Genomic DNA, 20,008 nt, shown 5'->3' with positions numbered 1-20,008 from the left:
CAGGTCAGAAAATTTCTATTAATTAGATTTTGTGACCTTGTTGTTTTCTGGGAATTGTGAATCCTGCAAATAAAGGCTTTGTGCCAATACAGGTTTATTGTATTTTATTTGTTGCACATTTTCTAACCTTGATCCTTTTTTTTTTAAATTCAGATGCCGACCTCCAGTTTGGAAATGTGCAATGGGGAGATAGCGGCCTCTATTACTGTCTTGTCGCTGTACCTGATGATCTGGAAGGCAAAAATGAAGATCGGGTGGAGGTCCTTGTAATGGGTGAGTACATTATTGTAAAATCAAACACGCAATGTGCTGGTCAGACGATGGACGGCACAGACGATTGATGAGAAGTCTCGTCTGCAGAGCTGAGCGTCCCATGAATTATAAATACAGCAAGTTCCAGTGTGTTCCTTTTGTCCTATAGGTCCTTTAATGATTTTAAATACATGTATATTTATTATCTTTTTTTCCTACAAATCTGCTGCACTTTTCTGGAGCACTACTATTTAATGTATTTTGGTTTCATGGATCCACTTCTGATTATAACCAGATTCCACATTGTTGCCTGATCTCTTGCATCTTTAGACTTATATTATGATATCAACACTCCTTGGATTTGTGCAAACATATTTTTAATAAAGATCAATAATCTGGTTTGGAGGCCTAGGTACTACATCAGAGTGATATTAGCTATATCATCGTCTTGCATGGACATATATCGGTCTGATTTATTAAAGCTCCCCAAGACAAGAGAAGATAGACTTTCATCAGTGAAGCTGGGTGATCCAGAATAGTTAGCAAATGTTTTCAATGCTGGACCAGATCCAGTCCAGGTTTGCTGGATCACCCAGCTTCACTGATGAAAGTATACCTCATCCAGTCCTGGAGAGCTTTAATAAATCAGGCCCATATATATCAGCGTTCAACCCAGGAATTTTTTAAAGCCGGATGGGAAGAAATTGGAGGTGGGCAGCAGGCTCTTTGACCCAACTCTTCAGTATCCACCTAAAAAAAGCCGTGTGGTTACTGAAAAGTGTTGGGTGGTGCTCCTGGCTAAAAGGGGCTGCGGAAAACACTGTATATGTATAAACTATAGCAATCCCTTTTTCCTGTGATGGAGATGATCTCAATAATTGCTATAGAGAACAGCTAAAAGGGACTGAGGAGAACACTCTGTGTGTGTGTGTGTGTGTGTGTGTGTGTGTGTATGTATATATATATATCATTCCCTTCTTCCTCTGATGGTGAAGATCTCAAATGCTAAAAAGAACAGCTCCACATAGGAACAATAATAATAAATTATTATTATATAGGAATAATAATATTATTATATACGAATAATAATAATAATAAATAGTGACCATCACTATTACTACCAAGTCCAAACTGTGTTGAGCAAACCTGCAGAATTGTGATCCTAGCTAATAAAGAAGTTATTATTAAATTATTATTATTAAACAGGATTTATATAGCGCCAACATATTACGCAGCGCTGTACATTAAATAGGATTATTATTATTATACTTTTTTTAATAATAATAAAGGATTTATATAGCGCCAACATATTACGCAGTGCTGTACATTAAATAGGGGTTTCAAATGACAGACAAATACAGACAGTGACACAGGAGGAGAGGACCCTGCCCTGAAGAGCTTACAATCTAGTAGGTGGTGGAATTTCACACACAACAGGATGGGAGATATGTAGTGGTGGGTGCCAAAAGACATAAAAAGACGTGTAGGCAAGTTTGAAAAAATGGGTTTTGAGCGCTCTTTTAAATGAGCAGAATATAGGAGCAAGCTGAATAGGACGAGGAAGACCATTTCAAAGAAGTCCGTAGTGTCTCTAAAAAAGTCTCAATGTATGTGATTGGGTGCCCAATATATAATGCAGCATTGTCAGGTTGACATAGACAGTATGCTGATTGAATCATATAGACTGCATAACATCTGTCAGGTATATTCTTTTTATTATCCTGGCACTGCCAGGTGCTAGAGAGAGGTCACGAGTTAGAGGACAAGGTTACATTTTTTTAAGTTGGGTGGGAAGAAATGTAGGTGGGAGGCAGCCCCTGTATTGTGACCAAGCTCATCAGTAACCACCCAAAAACAGCCAGGTGGTTACGGAAAAGTGCCGGGTGGTGCGCCCGGCTAAAAAGGAGCCGGGGAGAACATTGGAATAATGTTTTTTTGCTTCCTCTGAATTGCTGCATTCTGAATGTCTGTACCTACTCCTTATTATCAGCCAGTCTTGCAGACATGCTTGTATGGATTACAGATGCTTTTACAGCTGTGTTCAAGTTAAAAATATGAATTCCACCCATTCATGAAAACTGTCCTACGGCTGCTGGCAGTGCCATGGCAACAGAGGAAGCAGCGGTTGTTATATGACTCTTGTGGCTCTGTTATCACCTTTCAAGAAGTACTGATGTCTTTTGTCCCTAATAAAGCAAATACAACACTGTTTTAGTTATTTAATCTAACAGAGATGCTTAGATGTTTGATAATCTCCTTAAAAACATTATTTTCCATGCTGAGAATGTGGCACGTTTTGGGCAACGCTAAGCTGCCATTAATAGACTTAGGCATGGAGCTTTTAGTTCTTAAGGTTTAAACAGTGTGTCCAACTATACCCCAAAACCCCACCCTTGATTTAAGCTTTAACATTTTATCCATCACCTGAATTTGTAAAACATAAAGTGTGGGTTAAATATATGTGCAATATTGTTGCAGATATTTTACATTATGGCACACATGCCTTCCATAGTGGCCACCACCAACGATAACCTTTACAAATCCGTCCTCAATGACCCAATGATGTTCACCTTGCTGGTTCCTTCCTTTGTCCCAGGCAGCAAAAAAATTCTCAGTGTTGGCTGGTGTTAGACATTAGAGGAAAAAATGACGTCACTTAGTTGTATGACAGTGTTCAAACCTAAAAAAATGTAACTATACTAGGAGGTGATCACATCTTCTCTAACGCACCATAAAATTTTCCCAGGTACGCTGGTCAGATGAGTGTTAACTTTAGTGCAGTGTGATTCAACCAGGATTCCTAGATTACTCGGGGGTCCTTGAGGATTGAGATATTTGTTTTTCAGCAGATGTCCAGCATGGTAACATACTGTAAGCTATGGGTATATATATTATAGCATTATTTTCTTAGGACCTGAAAGTTATTTCAAGGGGTTACCCCAATGTTATAAAGTTGCTTATTGGCTCAGTAAGTGTCTTTGCCAAAATGTAATGGATCAATAAGACCTGTAAAGTCTTACTTAACTGCACCAGATATAAATATTCCTCTGGTCTGCTCTTTACAGAGCTGTGTGGATATAAATGAAAGTACAATCTTCCATAACATACAATAAAAATACAAAACAATCTCCCATCTCCTTATTGCCAATATAGTTGTCTTACCCGTCTTTGTCCCAAAGCATTAAAAAATTAGTGCTAGAGCCATATTGCATATCCGCTACAGAGATTGGGAGTGGCACATAAAAAATATAGAATTTTGTTTTTGCTGTCATTTCACTTGTCACTGGCAGTCTTTCTGGTTTGTTTGCAATGCAATTAGAAGCTTATTTTCTTCACTCTATACATCAAAGGATCGAAGGGTCATCCAGGGATCTAAGAAGCATCAAAGTATTTAAGTTCGGCACATTTTCAGCTGGTTCATGGCATATCAACTCTAAAGAAACAGAGGGGAAATTCTATAGCTGATTCTGGATGGATAGAAATACAAATCCTTTGGCAGAGAAAACAGCTCCAATAAATTAATTTCATCAGCATCTTTATTGGTTTGCCTGTTTAACTTTAAAAATACACAAAGGGCGCATCTGTTATAAAGAGCCATGTTATTTTCTCCCGTTACCCCCAACACACAGGTCAAGAAGATGGCAGAGTTATTAAATCATCATCACTACACACTGTTCACTTGGCTGAAGACTAATCAGACAGAAAAAAACATATGCTACCCCCCGACAGGCTCCCTAGCATTGCTGGAATTAGAGGTAGACAGCTTCTTTCTGAGATCTGACTAATGGGGAGTGTGCATAGAATCGCATGCTGGAGAACGCATCAAGCTGATTGATGTTATTTGATGGAATTTGTATTATTACAGCTTTTTTCTATTAAGGATTTGCAAGGTCAGTGAGCAGGAAACGCTTATTGTTAGAGATGAGACAGTCTTTAACAATATGCTTTGACACCTATGTGATTGGTTTAGCCTTCAAATCTGGAAACTGTCAGGTTGATTGGGTATGTCTTTTAAAGAAGGTACTTTGCTGTAATTGTACTAGTGAAGCCATTAAACTAGATGTACAAACTAATGGAGTAACATTTACCATATACTCGAATATAAACCAATCCAATTTCAACCAAGATAGTTATTTTTACTTAAAAATACAGTCAAATTTTTTGACTTACGTATAAACCTACGACACAACTTGTAGGCATCACTGCTAACATTCAGAACAATTGAAAATGTCAATTAAATTCATGTTATTTCTTTACATCAGTGGCATGTGTTATTTGTCAAACATTTTTTTTTAAAAAGAGGAAAAATAGATTCACAAGGACTTAGCCTGTATATCTATTCCTCTTTTTTACAGGTTGTATGTATTTTGAAGACACATGAGTATCATCTACTGGTGTGTCCTGAATATAAACTGATAAAGCTGATTTTTAATGGCAAAAAATCTTGGTTTGTACATGAGGTATACACAGTAGATTGTTAAAGTACTACAAATGTATCAATGTTTTTTTTTTCTTTTTAAAAAATACTATTTTAAAGAACTCCATCAATGCAAGTTTATCACATCCTGCATTCTGTTCAACCCCAAGGCATCCCATTAACTTTACTAAAACGATAAAGTAGATGTAAAGCCTAACTGAACGACATTTGGGATGCTAAAACAAAGTCTATCCATGTTTATAAAATTGTGTTTTTTGTATGCTTTGTTTCATTGTATTTTCAGCAACTTCGTGTTTGCCTGACCGTAAATGCAAATCAAAGGATAACACACCTAGAGGTGGTCAATGGTCATGGTATTGGATTATGGGATATTTCCTTGTTTGAAATTTAGCACCTGTTACCGTCTTTATATGCTTTGGGTTCATGAGTCTATGTACTGTATAAAATAGAGGTGTACAAATCTTTTGATGTCTAGAAAGTCTCAAGTGATGGCATTTTTTAGGGTGGGTTTCCGGATGAACTGTGCTAAGGTAATGCATGTTGAGATGGTCACTTGTAGTCAATATTGGATGCCCATGTGATAAAGTAACAATGCAGATAGGAGACAGGAACAGAATATATTCACCCTATACCAAGAAGTGCCCAAATGAGAACCCTCAAAGAATCATTGCCAGGCTGTTCTCATGTCAGAGATTGAAGTCGATGTCTCCTTTGGTGTTGGGATGGTGACCTGAGTGCCGCTACACCATGTACATAGTCAGGAATATTTATCGGAGACATTTCCAAACAGGATAAGTCCGAAAGTTGGTCATAAGTGTGGAGCATGAACACTGCCATTCCCTTACTAACTATTAGGTAAAAAGCCATTCTTTGATGTGATCCAGTGGAGGGTGGCGTATTCGTCGCTTACGAAGCGTAGAGCTGGACAAGTCAGATATAATTTATATCTGACTATATAACTCCAGAGACCATGGGATTAGGCCCCTTTCATAATGATATGATATCTTGCATATGATATCTTGCGGGGTTTCTGACTCTGTCAGACTTTGGCCTTGCACTCGGTCAATTTCAATATTCACCGTTGGGGGTTTGTTGAATGTTGAATGAGGCTGTAATTTTAAGGTCAGGTCCAGAAGTCTCCTCTGGTAAACCCTGTAGTCTCATATTGTTACGGCAGTGTCTGTTCTCTTGATCCTCAACCTGTAAAAACAGAGAGGACACGGAGCTCAAGCATTGAGATTCCTCCATTGCCTGCAAATAAAATTTAGGATTAATCGGGTATCTATATTGACCTCACACAAAAAACCTCAGCCCTGAAGAAGGGGGGTTTGTGCATGAACCCTGAAACGTGTTGGAAATGGACTTTTGTTGGACCCTTTTTTTAAAATCATAAGAAATCTCATATCCAGACCAATCTCTACTTATTTTCATTCTTATTCTTTCCATTAAAATGAACGTAGAATCCCCGAAAACCATACTGGGTCCCTGCCTAGCAAATGAGAGGTGTTGCATTATAATAATTCAATACAGTGTAAAACTACCAACAAACTTCCAGCTTCAATTCCTGATTTCTAATTAGACCAGCATTCTTAATTAGAGCCTGTTTTATGTTTCTCTATTGGCATTGGAAATCATCTAAAAGTGCTCGATGGGAGAGCGAATGGCAAAGTCACATTTTGTACTAGAAAGAATAATACAAACCATTAAGGTAGTAAAAGGCTGCAACGTTCCAGAATAAAAAACATTCCTCGTTTGTATTCGCTAATCCTGGAAGACATCCAAAATATCGCTGTGCACCGCTTCATATGCTAATAGATGGGACTTGTTTGCTTCAAAAGGTTTTTTATTTTTTTTAACTATTTCAGTGAACATTCCTATCCCCAAAAAACTTGCAAGCAGTCATAGAAATAAGTAGAAACACCTCTATTAAAATTGAATTGTCCCCCCCCCCCCCCCCCCCGTCCCTAAAAATCCATGGTAAATAAACCTTATTGGTCTGGCTATTGAACCCCTTCCACAGACTTCCAACTTCTTCAGCGAACGCCTATCAAAAAAGTTTTTGAACGTTCTTTGATGCCTGGTGGTTGAGCATGGTTACCCAGGAGCAATTCCCAAATGTCAAATGCCCATCTGAACTTAGGGGTCTGTTTTATAAATCAGTGAATATGACTTTCACCAAACATTTTCTGCATGTGACTCAAACACCTGCACCTAGAAGATTCACGAGCAGAACATATTCTGAATGTCAGATTCTATGATTTATAATATGCCCCCGGGGAAGGGACACTCAAATGTGATTTTAATAAGCTGACCTGAGTTCAGTTTTAATTTACAGACTTGTATATTCTCCCTCAAGCGACTGCTTGGATGTCAGATGTTGCTGTCCCCATTTTCACAGAACATCTGCTGAGATAAAATATAGAGCAGACTATTTCAGGAGAGAAAACATCTTCCTAGGCTGACTCACCTGGATAAAAAAAAATATTCAGAAATGGAAAAAGGAGGCCGAGGTTGGTAAAATTGCATTTACCAAAGTTTGAATTTTACTCTCGGGCCTCTGCAAAATTTGATAAACCTCTTTGTGAGACCTCTTCATCATTCTTGCAACTGATAAAGCCTCAGAGAATGCCAACTTGAGAAATGACTTTACCCGTCCCGTAATGTAAGTTTCTGAAAGGAAAATGCCTGGCGAGATAACGGCTCGTTGGTGGGAATAGTCCAAAACAAGAAAACTGCAGAGTTCGGGAACCGAAACACGTCGCACTGTACAGAAAACAGGTTATTCATGACGCAGCACGTAAACCAAATAGCCGCTGCATTTTATGATAAGGCTGATTTTCTTGTCTTCTCTGGATTGTGAAAGTCAAAAGTTAAATTTTTTTTGAGTTTTTTGAGACCCATAGAGGGAACACTGTTCTTCTTCCAAAGTCCTCAATTTGTTATTGGTGTTGCGCACAAGGTCACTCCATGACTCGGAATCTTTGTTTATGGTGCTGGAATTTTCAAATAAACCCACTGAAGGTTCCTCGTGGTGCCTCACATATAAATGCACCAATCAGAATCACACTTGCACAAAAGTTTGAATGTGATTGGTGATGCACGAGACACATTTGTCCGTGTGAACTGCTCAGCTCAGTATTTTTTCTGTGAATAAAAAAAATAAAAGTTAGGGGAAACAGAACATATGAAAATATTACATTTGACATTACAGAAACACGTGCAACAACATTTTTGGAACCCCTTTGCCCAACCTGCAGCATGAAGGCCCTTTGGCACTTACAGTGTGGGTCCTAGGGCACCCTGCAGACTAGGGCCCCTGCTTGTTTAAACTATTAAAAGTTTAAACTAATTACCTATTTTTATCTTTCCTTCTAGTAGTGAATAATTTGAAATATTTCATATTATTTTTACATTTTTTTTTCTGTGCTGCCCCAACCCATTTCTCTGTTCTGGGATTGTTTTTTCCTCTGATCTTACATAAAGGATCTTGCCAAGAGAAACATGAAATGTGACACAAGTAATTTTTAGGAGGGCTGTAGGGAGCACAAATGTGAAAGCATTGACTTGTTAAAAAGCTGAAATAGCTGAGATCTCCAGCAGACGCAAGCAATGTGTCTCAGGTCTGTGACTGTCTGGTTCTGTGATTGTCCCCGGTCTCTAATGACTCGTATAATATATTTGAAGGCTTCTGACCATTTCTTGTTGCATGTCTCCAGTCTCTTACAGCTTTCTATAGGATTTCACTTAAAGAATATCATTTACAGCCCTTTGAGCCACACTTGAGTCCCCTCCATATCAAGTAAGTCGACCACCATTGGTGGAAGAGTTGGTTTATTTTTTCATTTCCTTGCATATGTGCTTTAAAGGTAAACTGTACTTTTGACTAAATTGTCCCTTTTTGATTTTTTTTCCTTTGATTGCTTCTCACTTGTACAAATTAATAACTTCTTCCTTTATTTAATGAGTGGCCCTGCCCTGTTCAGCACAACATTTTAAATAAAAATGCACTTTTCTCAATGCACATGCATTCCTATGGGTGAGCCATTCTCTACCAGACCACAGTACAGGCTGCCATGAGGAATGAATAGGGCCATGGTGCATTTGTTCCATAAGAAGGAGCCAGCAGGGTCCATTTAGGTGCAGCACTGGACAGGGCCACATAATGTTGGCGGTTGGATTGAGGAAGAGGTTATTTGTCCATGTGGCCAGCAGCTGTGCAAAGGTACAGCTGTCCTTGTACCCCTTTTGTCTGTATAAATATATATATTTATATATATATATATATATACATACATACATACACACACACACACACAATGTTCAACCAAGATTTTTTTTAAGCCGGGTGGGAAGAAATTGTAGGCGGGTGGCAGCCCCTGTATGGTAGCCCAACTCTTTAGTAACCACCCTAAAACAGCCGGGTGGTTACTAAAGAGTTCGGGTGGTACGCCCAGCTAAAAGAGGCTAGGGAGAACACTGATATATATATTTATATATATATATATATATATATATATATTTTACCCTATAAGCAATCACTACTGTTGACAAGATAAAAAGAGGAATAGGTTTACTTACCAGGAGCAATTATTTCAATTTATCATTATTTGGTTTCCTCATAGCCATTGGTACCCAGCTCCCACAGCTCCAATTTCAGACTTCTGACAGATCACAGTCAGAACCAAAGATAAGTATTTAATGAGGAGAACAATACAGTAATTGGCCTGTCAAATGGAAATCCTAAAATGTATTGACTGTTTGACACAATAATGTGACACTTCTTATGTAAATGTATTAACAGTCAGTGATTGTTCCTATCGCACATTTTCACACATGCTATCCCCGGGTTTTCCTTTTCTTTTTTTTTTCTTTGCCTAGACCTAGTAGCTCCATTATAAGTTTTTCATTCTTGCCGAAGGAACAGGAGGTATTCTGGAAATTATTTTTTATCTTTACCGGAGGCGCCGGTGAAAGCTTCAAGGCAGAAGCGGGATGGGAATCTATGATGTCCCATCCAGGCTTTTGACTAAATCATTTTAAGAAAGCCAAATCAAATTTTTTCTTTTATTGGTATGGCTCATGGAAGCCGAAAGAGGCAATCACAGAGTGGAAAATGGAAGGGAGGGAAATGCTTTGGTGTAACCTCCCCAATCCCCAAACAGAAGATTTAAAGAAAGAGAGATTAATTGAGATTTTGTAATTTAGCAGCCATCAGATGTGGTCATAAAGGGATGGACGTGATCGGCAACAATAGGCTGTGGCAGTTTAACCATGCTTAGTTGATACGTTGATATCCATGTTATTATTAATATTAATAAACAGGATTTATGTAGCGCCAACATTTTACGCAGCGCTGTACATTAAATAGGGTTCCATCAAGAAGGCTTTTTAGGCCAGGTGGGAAGAAGCTTTAGGCGTGTGGCAGCCCCAGTATGGTGACCCAACTCTTAAGTAACTACCCAAAAACAGCCGGGTGGTTACTGAAAAGTGCTGGGTGGTGCGCCCACCTAAAAGGGTCTGGGGAGAACACTGGTTGATAGGGAAGGCAGGATGGATTAACACTTCCATATTGTTGACACCAAATTCTGACACTACCATCTAAATGTTGCAGCAGAAAATTAGACTCATCAGACCAACCAACGTTTTTGCAATCTCCTTTTGTCCATATTTGCTTAGCCCATGTCAATTGTAAATGTTGTGTTGTTTACAGAGTTTAACAGCTCAATAGTTTTCAAAAGTTCAAAGGTAAAAAACTTAGTAAACTGTAAATGTAAACAAATGGGTCAATTCAGTTAGAAGCAGGTCAGAAGCCAAATCCAAGTGTCAATGTGTAATCCAAGGGCCAGGTCATGCACTGGATAAGCTGAAGACCACTGAGCAATGGAGGAATGAAGTAGAGGCAACTATACAGCCTGTCTTGCAATCATGTACGTACTGTGTTTGTATGTGGCATGTGCAGAGATGTACACAGTGTACACAGGAACATACAAACCTTTGCACATGGATGATGCATGCACAGAACAGTCCAACACAGGGATGCACTTATTACTGATCACAGGTTCTGGGCGCAAAAATACTTTTTTTGTGCTGTCAACTGCCATTGCTAGGGAAGGGTGGACATCAGGAACTGCAAAGTGTTCCACTTTATGGGGGCTCATCCCTCCTAAGCCACAAGGGGTCCCCATGTTAGTTCTGCACAGGGGCCCATTGTTGGCTATGTCCCGCACTGGGTTGTATGTATATATATATGCGTCTTAGTTTTAGGTGAAGAAACAACAAACATCTGTGTGTTTTTTGTTGCCTCTACAAATTATACTTCTGTCATTATGCTGATATTTTTATCACATAGTATTTTAGTGCTGACATATTACACAGCACTGTACAAAGTCCATAGTCCTGTCACCAATTTTCCCTCACTATCTAATGTCACTACCATTGTCAAATGTCTTTAATACAATCCGGGGTCAGTTTGGGAAAGCAATTAACCTAACTGCACAATTTTTGGAACATATCTTTGGAGGAAACCCATGCAAACACAGGGAGAACCTGCAAACTCCATGCAAATAGTGTCCTGGCCGAGATTTGAACCTGGGACCTAGCAGGGCAAAGGCCAGAGTGCTAACCACTGAGCCATGGTGCCAGCTTTGTTTTTTTGTTTGTTTTTTTGTTTGTTTTATGTAATAGGAAGCTGTCATTTAATTCTTCCTCTCACAAAACAAAGGAGCCGAGTCCACCCCTTGCATCGTCCTTCATTTGGCCATTCCAGTCAATAAAAATCTTTTGTAAACTTAACACAATTCTCCATAAAGAATCACAATTAGTGTGAATGAGGCTGCAGGAGTTGAGGGCGATCGATCCAGCAGTACACAAGCAAGCTTAAATCCACGCAACCTTTATTTTCTAATCTTCATCTTTTACAGTATTAGTTTATTTTATTTTTATAGCAGTTAAGAAAATTGACAGAAATTACTAGAATAAAAAGGTTGTCATGACAACTCCATCACGCAGCACCTTTCATCTTGCGAAACCTAGAAGTGGTATTGCAATCCAAATAAAGAGGGGGTTATACATAAATAGGCTTTGTGCTGTGTGTTCGAATCGCACCATAATGGTGTACTTACCTTATTGGCTCCAATGTGGTCTGTTTATTAAACCATTGAAAGCTCTTTGTTACATGTGATTGACAAGTGCATATAAATACCTGCGATCCTGCTAGAAATTCCAGTATTATTAGGGGGAGTTATTCTGTAGTCCAAACACAATTTCTGTATTTCAATGCATAGAAGAAGCACGGTGGGTAAATGTTGTCACCCTAAGTCAGAGGAAGTAAGTTAACAGTCAGGTCACCTGCTAGCTCCATGTGAAGAATGCAACCTGCAATATTTTACATGTTTGTACACTTTGAGTGCTTTGTGGTTTACCATTCCATATTATTATTACATAGAATTTTTTATAGCACCAACATACTAGGCAGTGCTGTACAAAGTCCATAGTCATGTCACTAGCTGTCCCTCAAAAGAGCTCACAATCTAATGTCCCTACCATGGTCATATGTCACTAATACAGTCTAAGGTCAACTTTAGGAGGAAGCCAATTAACATAACAACATGATTTTGGGGTGTGGGAGGAAACCGGAGTACCCGGAGGAAACCCACACAAACACGGGGAGAACCTACAAACTCCATGCAGATAGTGTCCTGGCTGAGATTTAAACCTGGGACTGTTACATATTGCTTTGTAAGATTACTTGAGATTCTTTTTTCACAATCATTGCGTCTGGGGAGAACACTGACATTTCAGCTGTTCCTTTACCAAGGTAAATTATCACTTGGGTTTCACTTGGTGAATGTGGTGATAGTTCACCTTGCATATGATTGGATAGTTGAAGTCAACAAAGCTCCATCTCATTTACTAAACTGAGTGAAATATATCTTGCAAGGACATAACAATTTTGCTAATATTCCTTTATTGTATTGACCCCATTGTGATGTTGGAGGACAAATCAAGCTCCCCACACATCTTCTGATTAGATTCAGCTGCTTATAAGTACGCAGACGGCTTTTTCTCCATTGACGTACTCTTAGGCTTATTAGCATTCTGTTCAGCCACCTAGCAAGCCGGGGTGGTGATGAGACGGCGGCTGCAGTAATTTCCCCGCTGTAGAGTTTGCGCTGTCTCTCTCTCTTTCCCTGGCGGCTCTGAGAAGAAGGTGGTGAGACTGGGTGACCTTTCGCCTCAGCAAACTACCTGCAGTGAAAGACTGTTAACACTCATTGTTTTCTCAGCTTTTTAAAAATATAAAGTAGCGGCATCGTGTTTAATAGACACCGAGCGAGCTCCAGGCAAGAAGTCAACATTTGGTAATACATATGCAATGCGCTTAGCGAGTACTTGTATTTTGGGATGCACCACTTCAAGGATAAAGATCTCGCCGTGGTTTAAGGTTTAGTGGCTGAACCCTGCTGGTGGTGCCATGATGCTACTGTAAGTGTTGGCACAAAAGAGCCATTACACACAGTGTGAGCTTAACCAGCTTTAGAGCCACACATGTGCAAAGAGTCTGTCCTGCAAGGAGCTCAGCTGTAACCTTTTAATATAATCCTGCATAATCTGAGTTTTAAAGGACAAATCCAGCTAGTTGTTGCAGTTTTGTGTAACATAAAGGAGGGATAGCACAACTGCAAGGATTTAATTTCTGTCCGTGTCTTTATTGAGGAGATTTAAAGAGAAAATAAACCCAAAAACTACCAAAAACACAAAAAAATATACACTTACATTCAATCCCGCAGAGCAGTCAATCCGTCCGGAGGGTTCTTCCATCGGGTCCTACATCGTCTGGTATCATCGTCTGTGCATCTTCTCTCTGTTGTTCCAGGTTCTTCTTCCTACGTCACCCGACGCAGGCGCGAGATCAGATGACGAATATAGGGAAAAACTTGCCATGCAACACTGCGCATGCAAGAGATGGGTAATTTCATTCCCTTTTGGCCAAAGAGCTGCAAAAGGAGCAGCCAAGAGCCTCCCGTGATGCATGACGTAGGTATCCCAGGAGGCTCTGAGCTCCCATTCATTCTTAATCGCATAGGCGAACAAAAATAAGGGGGGTTATGCTGTATCATTTAAAAAAAAAAAAAAACACACAAATAGAATTTTTACTTTAACCACCCGACCGTTAAGCCCGACCTTGGTACGGGCTTCAAAAAGTTACAATTATCGATAAACCCGAACTTTTCTCACTGTATGAAAATACAGTGAGAAAAGTTCGGGTTTATCGATCACTTACCTGGTCCCGCTGCGATCGTCCATCGGTCGTGTTCCAGCGTCCTCCGTCCTCTCCGGGAAGAAGAAGCCGGCTGGCTTTTATTATTATACAGTATTTATATAGTGCCATCATATTACACAGCGCTGTACAAAGTTCATAGTCGTATCACTAACTGTCCCTCAAAGGAGCTCACAATCTAATGTCCCTACTAATAGTCATATGTGGTTAATGTAGTCTAAGGTCAATTTTTTTCTAGGGGGAAGCCAATTAACTTAACTGCATGTTTTTGGGGTGTGGGAGGAAACCCACACAAAGAGAACCTGCAAACTCAATGCAGATATATGTCCTGGGTGGGATTCAAACCCAGGACCTAGCGCTGCAAAGGCTGGAGTGCTAACCCCTGAGCCACCGGCTTCTTCTCCCTCCATGTGTGATGACGTCAATAATAGAAAATATATTTATGTGGTTTTGTCTATAGGTATGTGACGGACACTAGGGAGGTGTTTTAGAAAAATATATTACTATACAGTATACCGAATTATCGCATTTTCAGTATTTTTCATTTATTTGTGTATTCTTGTTTAAGCTGATTTTTTGTGTCTTTTATTTAATTTTATTAAAAGTAATTTTTTTTTTACATGATTGTGTGTTTCAAACATTTTTTATATTCATGATATCTACTAGAACCCTTGTTCGGACATATTTCTGTAAGTTACAGGTCTACAATTTAAAAAAAAAAATTTCATGAAAAACAGTGTAACGCTTTTTTTGGAACAGAAATCTAGACCTCAGTGTAACGCCCAGGTGGTTAAATAAAAAGCGTTATCTACCCTTTTATGTAAAGTGACAATTCTGAGTTTAGGTACGCTATTTTGTTTACAAAAACAAAGAATAAGGGGAATATGACTGTCTGGGTCTAGATACAATGGGCCTGATTTATAAAAGCTCTCCAAGGCTGGAGAGGATACACTTTCATCAATGTTGCTGGGTGATCAAGCAAAATGGATCTGGTCTAGAAATGAAAACATTTGCTAACAAATAGCTAATGACTTTTACGAAATCAATTCCAGGTTTGCTGGATCGCCCAGGTTCACTGATAAAAGTGTATCCTCTCCAGCTTTGGAGAGCTTTAATAAATCAAGACCATTGAGATGACATACACAGTGAGATAAAACCCAACTGAAGCACAGTTAGGGCTGGTTCTCTATTTCTATCACTTAATCACTGATTTACTATTACTGGTACAGGAAGTGAGAGAAAATATCCCCAAAGTGCACAAACACTGAAGTTTTGCACAGAGCTGGAGATTTAAAGCAGAACAAAACAAAAACCACTATACTCGCCTGTCTCCATTCATTTGCAGGGCACCTCCATCTTCTTCCTTCTTCTCTTCCCACAAACGATCTTCAGCTATCTTGATTGTCTAGGCTGGCATAACATAAGATTCATTGCCGGCAATCTCAGCTTTTTTGATAGTCCAGGGAGCGATCTGGCAGGTAAGAATACATATTGCAGAAGGGCATCACTTCTTCCTTTCTGCAAAAAAAAGCCCTGTCAATTTTTTTAAAGTTGAGCTTTACTTTCACTTTAAGCTTTTTTCCTAAGCAGTTCAATTATACTTTAAATCGGTTGGAAAATTATAGTTGGTGAAAATTAAAATGTTGATGGACAGCTTGATATCGGGTAATAGCGCCAAAGCAAAGCTTAATGTATGAATAAGATGAGATCACGCTTACACTGCCATAGCAAATCAAACACTTCTTGATGTGGTGCTAGAAGAAAACATACAATTACTCATCATGTTTACCAAGCCGCGAGATGCGGTGCCGTAACTTGCCGAAAGCAACAAACATGTAACAAAAATGCTAAGAAAGGCAAGAAAAACTCTCCTACAAGGTAAAATGCAATTAGGGGCTGCAACTGAGTCAGACAAATGACTTCTGATTAACGTCCACTCTCTTCCTGATGTAAAAATTGGATCAGTCAGTAAAATTGATTTTACACCCCAGGGTAACACGTGCCTGATATATAGTATCACCACTTATTTCCCCAGGCAGATTGCTAACTTGTGGTCCGTAGGTGCCCTTTTACCTTTATTGATGTTTCAATTAATTCCACTGAAGTAAATCACATGACAGTTTATTAAATGTCCACGGACAGATTGTTTTGGCGTAATGGGCGTCTTCAGTTCAGATTCAGAAGTGGATTGCTTGATCATAAATCTCCACTGTAGCACTTAAGCTTAAAAATGTTGATTTTGTTTTTAGGCACAGCTGGAAAGATTTAACATTTTTGTTTTACTTCTAAGAGTAATGGGAGTACCAGACAAAGATAAAGACTGGAACCTGCACCTCATACCTGGATGGTAATGTTAATGCAGAACTAAACCCTTTAACAATCACCAGTCACTGTTCCAATACAGGTGGTGCCATTTTCTTCACTTCTTTGTTTCGTCCTTGCCAGGATGATGTACCTCACGTGCAGGTGCAAGAAGTTTAAGATACACCAAGTATCCCGGTTACTAATGCCTTTGCAGCTCAGCAATTATGACAGTTGAAGAGAGCGATCAAGCAGCTGCGCATGTTTTATCACAAGGGACATCGCCTGTCTCTTCCTACAATAGGCCTGCCTGGTTGCAAATTTTGAAAGTGGAAGTTTATTTCCATCTTAATATGTTTAAACTTTTTCTGAACTCAGACCATATCATTTTTTTTGTAACAACTTTAGGGCTTGAGGAAGTGTGTTGGTGTATCTTTTTTGTTTTTAGGATGTAACTCTTTACATCAAGATTTAGCACAGTTTTTTCCGGTATTATTACACAGAATTTAGCGCCAACACAATCTAATGTCCCCACCATAGTCAAAATTACAGTTTAAAGCCAATTAACCTAAGTGCGTGTTTTTGGAACGTGGAAGGAAACCCACACAAACACAGGAGAACCTGCAAACTACATGCAGATAGACTCCTGGCCGAGATTGGAACCTGGGACCGAGCGCTGCAAAGGCCGGAGTGCTAACCTCTGGGCCACTGCTGGTACTCGATTTCATTGTGAGTGCTTCCTGGAGTCCTCAACATTCATCTTCTGCTCATCTTCTATACAGAGCCCTTGTACTTTACTGCTGGCTATACACTGGTTGATATTAATAATAGATTTAATGTTAGAATCAATATAAACATCAAATCTAATCGAAATTTCAAAAACGGCGATAGAGCATACACCTTCCAGCTTATTGCGCCCGCCGATGGTTCCGACCCACGACAATAAAAAAATCCTATTCGCCGTTGGGGACCACTTCTTACATTACGGAGCCAGGGGCCGCGTAGTATCGAATTAGCTCCTTAAGAAGATATATAATGTTCAATATAATCAATATATGTGAGATATCAATCGTTTTCCATTTATACATTTATTTCCAGTGTACAGCCTACATAAAATATCTATCTTGGCTTTACATTTGGATCTAACCCCTCCTGCTTTAATCACTTAGGTCTTTATTTTTCTCTGTGACCCCATTGAGAAGATTTTCCCTCACTTTTTATCTCTGTAATGACTGTACAAGAAATGAAGAACCAGTTGTCACTAGTACAGTAAAATACAGCAATAAAAACATTATGAGATGTTGTAAAAATGTGTTTTTGTTCTTTCATGTCCATCCGAGAGAGGCCAAAGACGGCGGTAAAACAAGCAAAAGGCTCCGATCCTTCACCGTTTCTAAAAATAAACAAATTCCTCTGGCTGGAGACGGGAATATAATAAAAAGTTGTTAGTTATTTTATTACCTTTTGTTAGTAATTGGAAGAGATTTTTTTCTGCCATTCAATTCTAACCAACATAGGGACCCTAATTGCCTTATTACTTTAAATCCTTGCTGGACACATGTTTATTTACCACATTTTATGCAAATTATTTACCTGTAAAAGCCTTATTGGTGTAGACATCCAAAAGCCTTCTACTGGGTGTCGCCATCTTGGATGTGATGTCAGCAACCTCAGTAGACTTAGAGCTTCCAAACAGGTGACACCTCATAGCGGATTCCCTCCGCTCCTTTCCAGCAGTCATGTATTACTATTTCAGCTTACTGTGTCACGTTTTACCTCATGGACAGAAAATCAATACTATGATTGCAATCTAATCAGCAGGTTGGTGATACCTAAAAGTGTAAACGTGAGCTTACGTGAGCTTGCTAATGTTTGGGATTACCCATCGGGAGAACAAGTGAGAACTGAACATATGGTGGCACAAGTGGACAAGATTCATGACCAACTATGGGGTAATGTTAGATGAGTGCTTTGTTTTGAACTCCTCAATCATTCCAATGATGAATAGGTTATTGCTGAACCCCATTGGTAACCTATGTGATCCATTTCAGACCCTTCTGTATTGCAACAATATGATAGTTAATGCTTTGAATGATGTATTTATAAGAGATGGGTTCATCAATTCACTTTAAGGTCAGTCCTGTGATTCCTGAAGAAACAGAATTTGTGAAAGGCGTCAAAGATATTGGGGCTGAAATTGTACTTGAACTTATATTCATACATTTTTTATTGTATAAATATAATATTGTTTTAAGAAAGATGAATGAGACACTGTGATTTAATTAACAGAGGTGCCTTAAAAGTCCTCGATAATATATTCAGATTTATTATTAGAATTTTGTGAATGGCACAGTGGAACAAAGATGCAAGTCTAACAATTCTCAGCCCAACAAAGCAACCTTGGTAATCTCAACAGAAAGGGATGGATGGCACTGAGTGATGAGTAAAATTCCAGGTCTTAAAATGGAAACTATATGGAGGATTTTGGGGAAGTCAGCATCTAATACACGAGCCTCTGCAGATGTACAAAGGACCGGTTGGACCATTCTGAAGGTACACTTAGGAACATTCTGTTGCTTGCATTGTAAAACTACCGAAAGCTAAAAATTCATAGCCAAAAACTATAGCAGGAGATTGAGACCGTTGGAGAGGGAAAAAGACGGGTAGGTGAGGGTGAAAAGAAGGCTTATTTTCAAGAGGGCTCTTTTAATTTAGCAGAAAGTAGGAGAAAGCCCAAAAGGAAGAGGAAGACCATTCCAGAGAATTGAGGCAGCTCTAGAAAAGTCTTGGAGCCGTGCGTGTGATGAGGGTATGCGTGAGGAAGTCATTAGTAGGTCATTGTAGGAGCAAAGAGAGCAGCTAGGGGGTATTTTTCTATCAGGTCAGAAAGGTAAGTGGGGCATGAACTGTTGAGAATTGTGGAGGGATTTGAAGGCAATGCACCAGAGCTTGAATTTGATTCTGTTTTGTGTTACAGTTTCTCACCTTTAAAAGGTAACTCATACAAAGAATTTCCAGCTGTCCATAGATGTGGAAACTCATCATATTTGTTGAAACTAATCAGCGGCTGCTGAAACCCGAGAAGCGCATTGATATTCTATAGCTTTTGATCGTTCATACTTGAGGTAATGCGTGTAGAAAACAAAGTTGTAATCCGTGCGGATGACTCTTGATTTCTATCATATAAATATTTATAGTTTATTATTGAACTGCTAGCACAGCTATTATTATTCCCACAGCATACCAAACGCATATAGCATGTTATCAATAAACGCTTTCTAATTGTTACATGCACCCCTCGCTAAGCTCTTTGTTACCACACAAGATTTAGATGAACTTGTTAGGTGCTGGGCTGATTGTTAAATATATTATTAATGAGATGTAAATGGAAATTGTTGCATTCAGAACTTGCTATTCCTGAGCTATGATTAGTTCTCAAAAAAGCTCCAGGTATAGAAGTAGTTGTAAAGAAATCCACTATAGAAACCAAGAACACCAAGGCATTTCCACTTCTGTTGTCGTAATTGACCTTTTGATCTGCAGGAATGCATTTCACTCAATCCAGTCTGCTGAAGGCAAGAGAAAATATTTCTCACCCATTGCCACATGGCCGTACCATTGATGGAGCATGGCAGCACAGCACATGCCAAAACACATACAAACACGTGTTTCCCCGATGATAAGGCAGGGCCATCAAATAAGACAGCCCCCCCTTTTTAGGTAAAAATGAAAAATAA

At 39.1% G+C, this 20,008-nt stretch overlaps 1 protein-coding gene across 6 annotated transcripts in view; it reads left to right on the top strand.

Annotated features, from left to right (window-relative positions):
- ILDR2 (immunoglobulin like domain containing receptor 2) overlaps window positions 1–20,008 on the top strand; it is a 203,574-nt gene that overhangs the window by 88,394 nt on the left and 95,172 nt on the right. For 5 of the 6 annotated variants that reach the window (XM_072398387.1, XM_072398386.1, XM_072398390.1 and 2 more), the window contains exon 3: window positions 154–273. In XM_072398387.1, the coding sequence (XP_072254488.1) occupies window positions 154–273 (120 nt within the window). Of the gene's footprint in view, window positions 1–153; window positions 274–8,342; window positions 8,490–20,008 lie in introns of those variants that run through there. The other variant, XM_072398391.1, reaches the window with a different exon arrangement.

Source organism: Pyxicephalus adspersus, chromosome 1 (genome assembly GCF_032062135.1).
Source record: "Pyxicephalus adspersus chromosome 1, UCB_Pads_2.0, whole genome shotgun sequence".
Taxonomy (NCBI): Eukaryota; Metazoa; Chordata; class Amphibia; order Anura; family Pyxicephalidae; genus Pyxicephalus; species Pyxicephalus adspersus.
The sequence above is the reverse complement of the archived record's forward strand: the minus strand, read 5'-3'. Positions and strand labels throughout refer to the sequence as shown.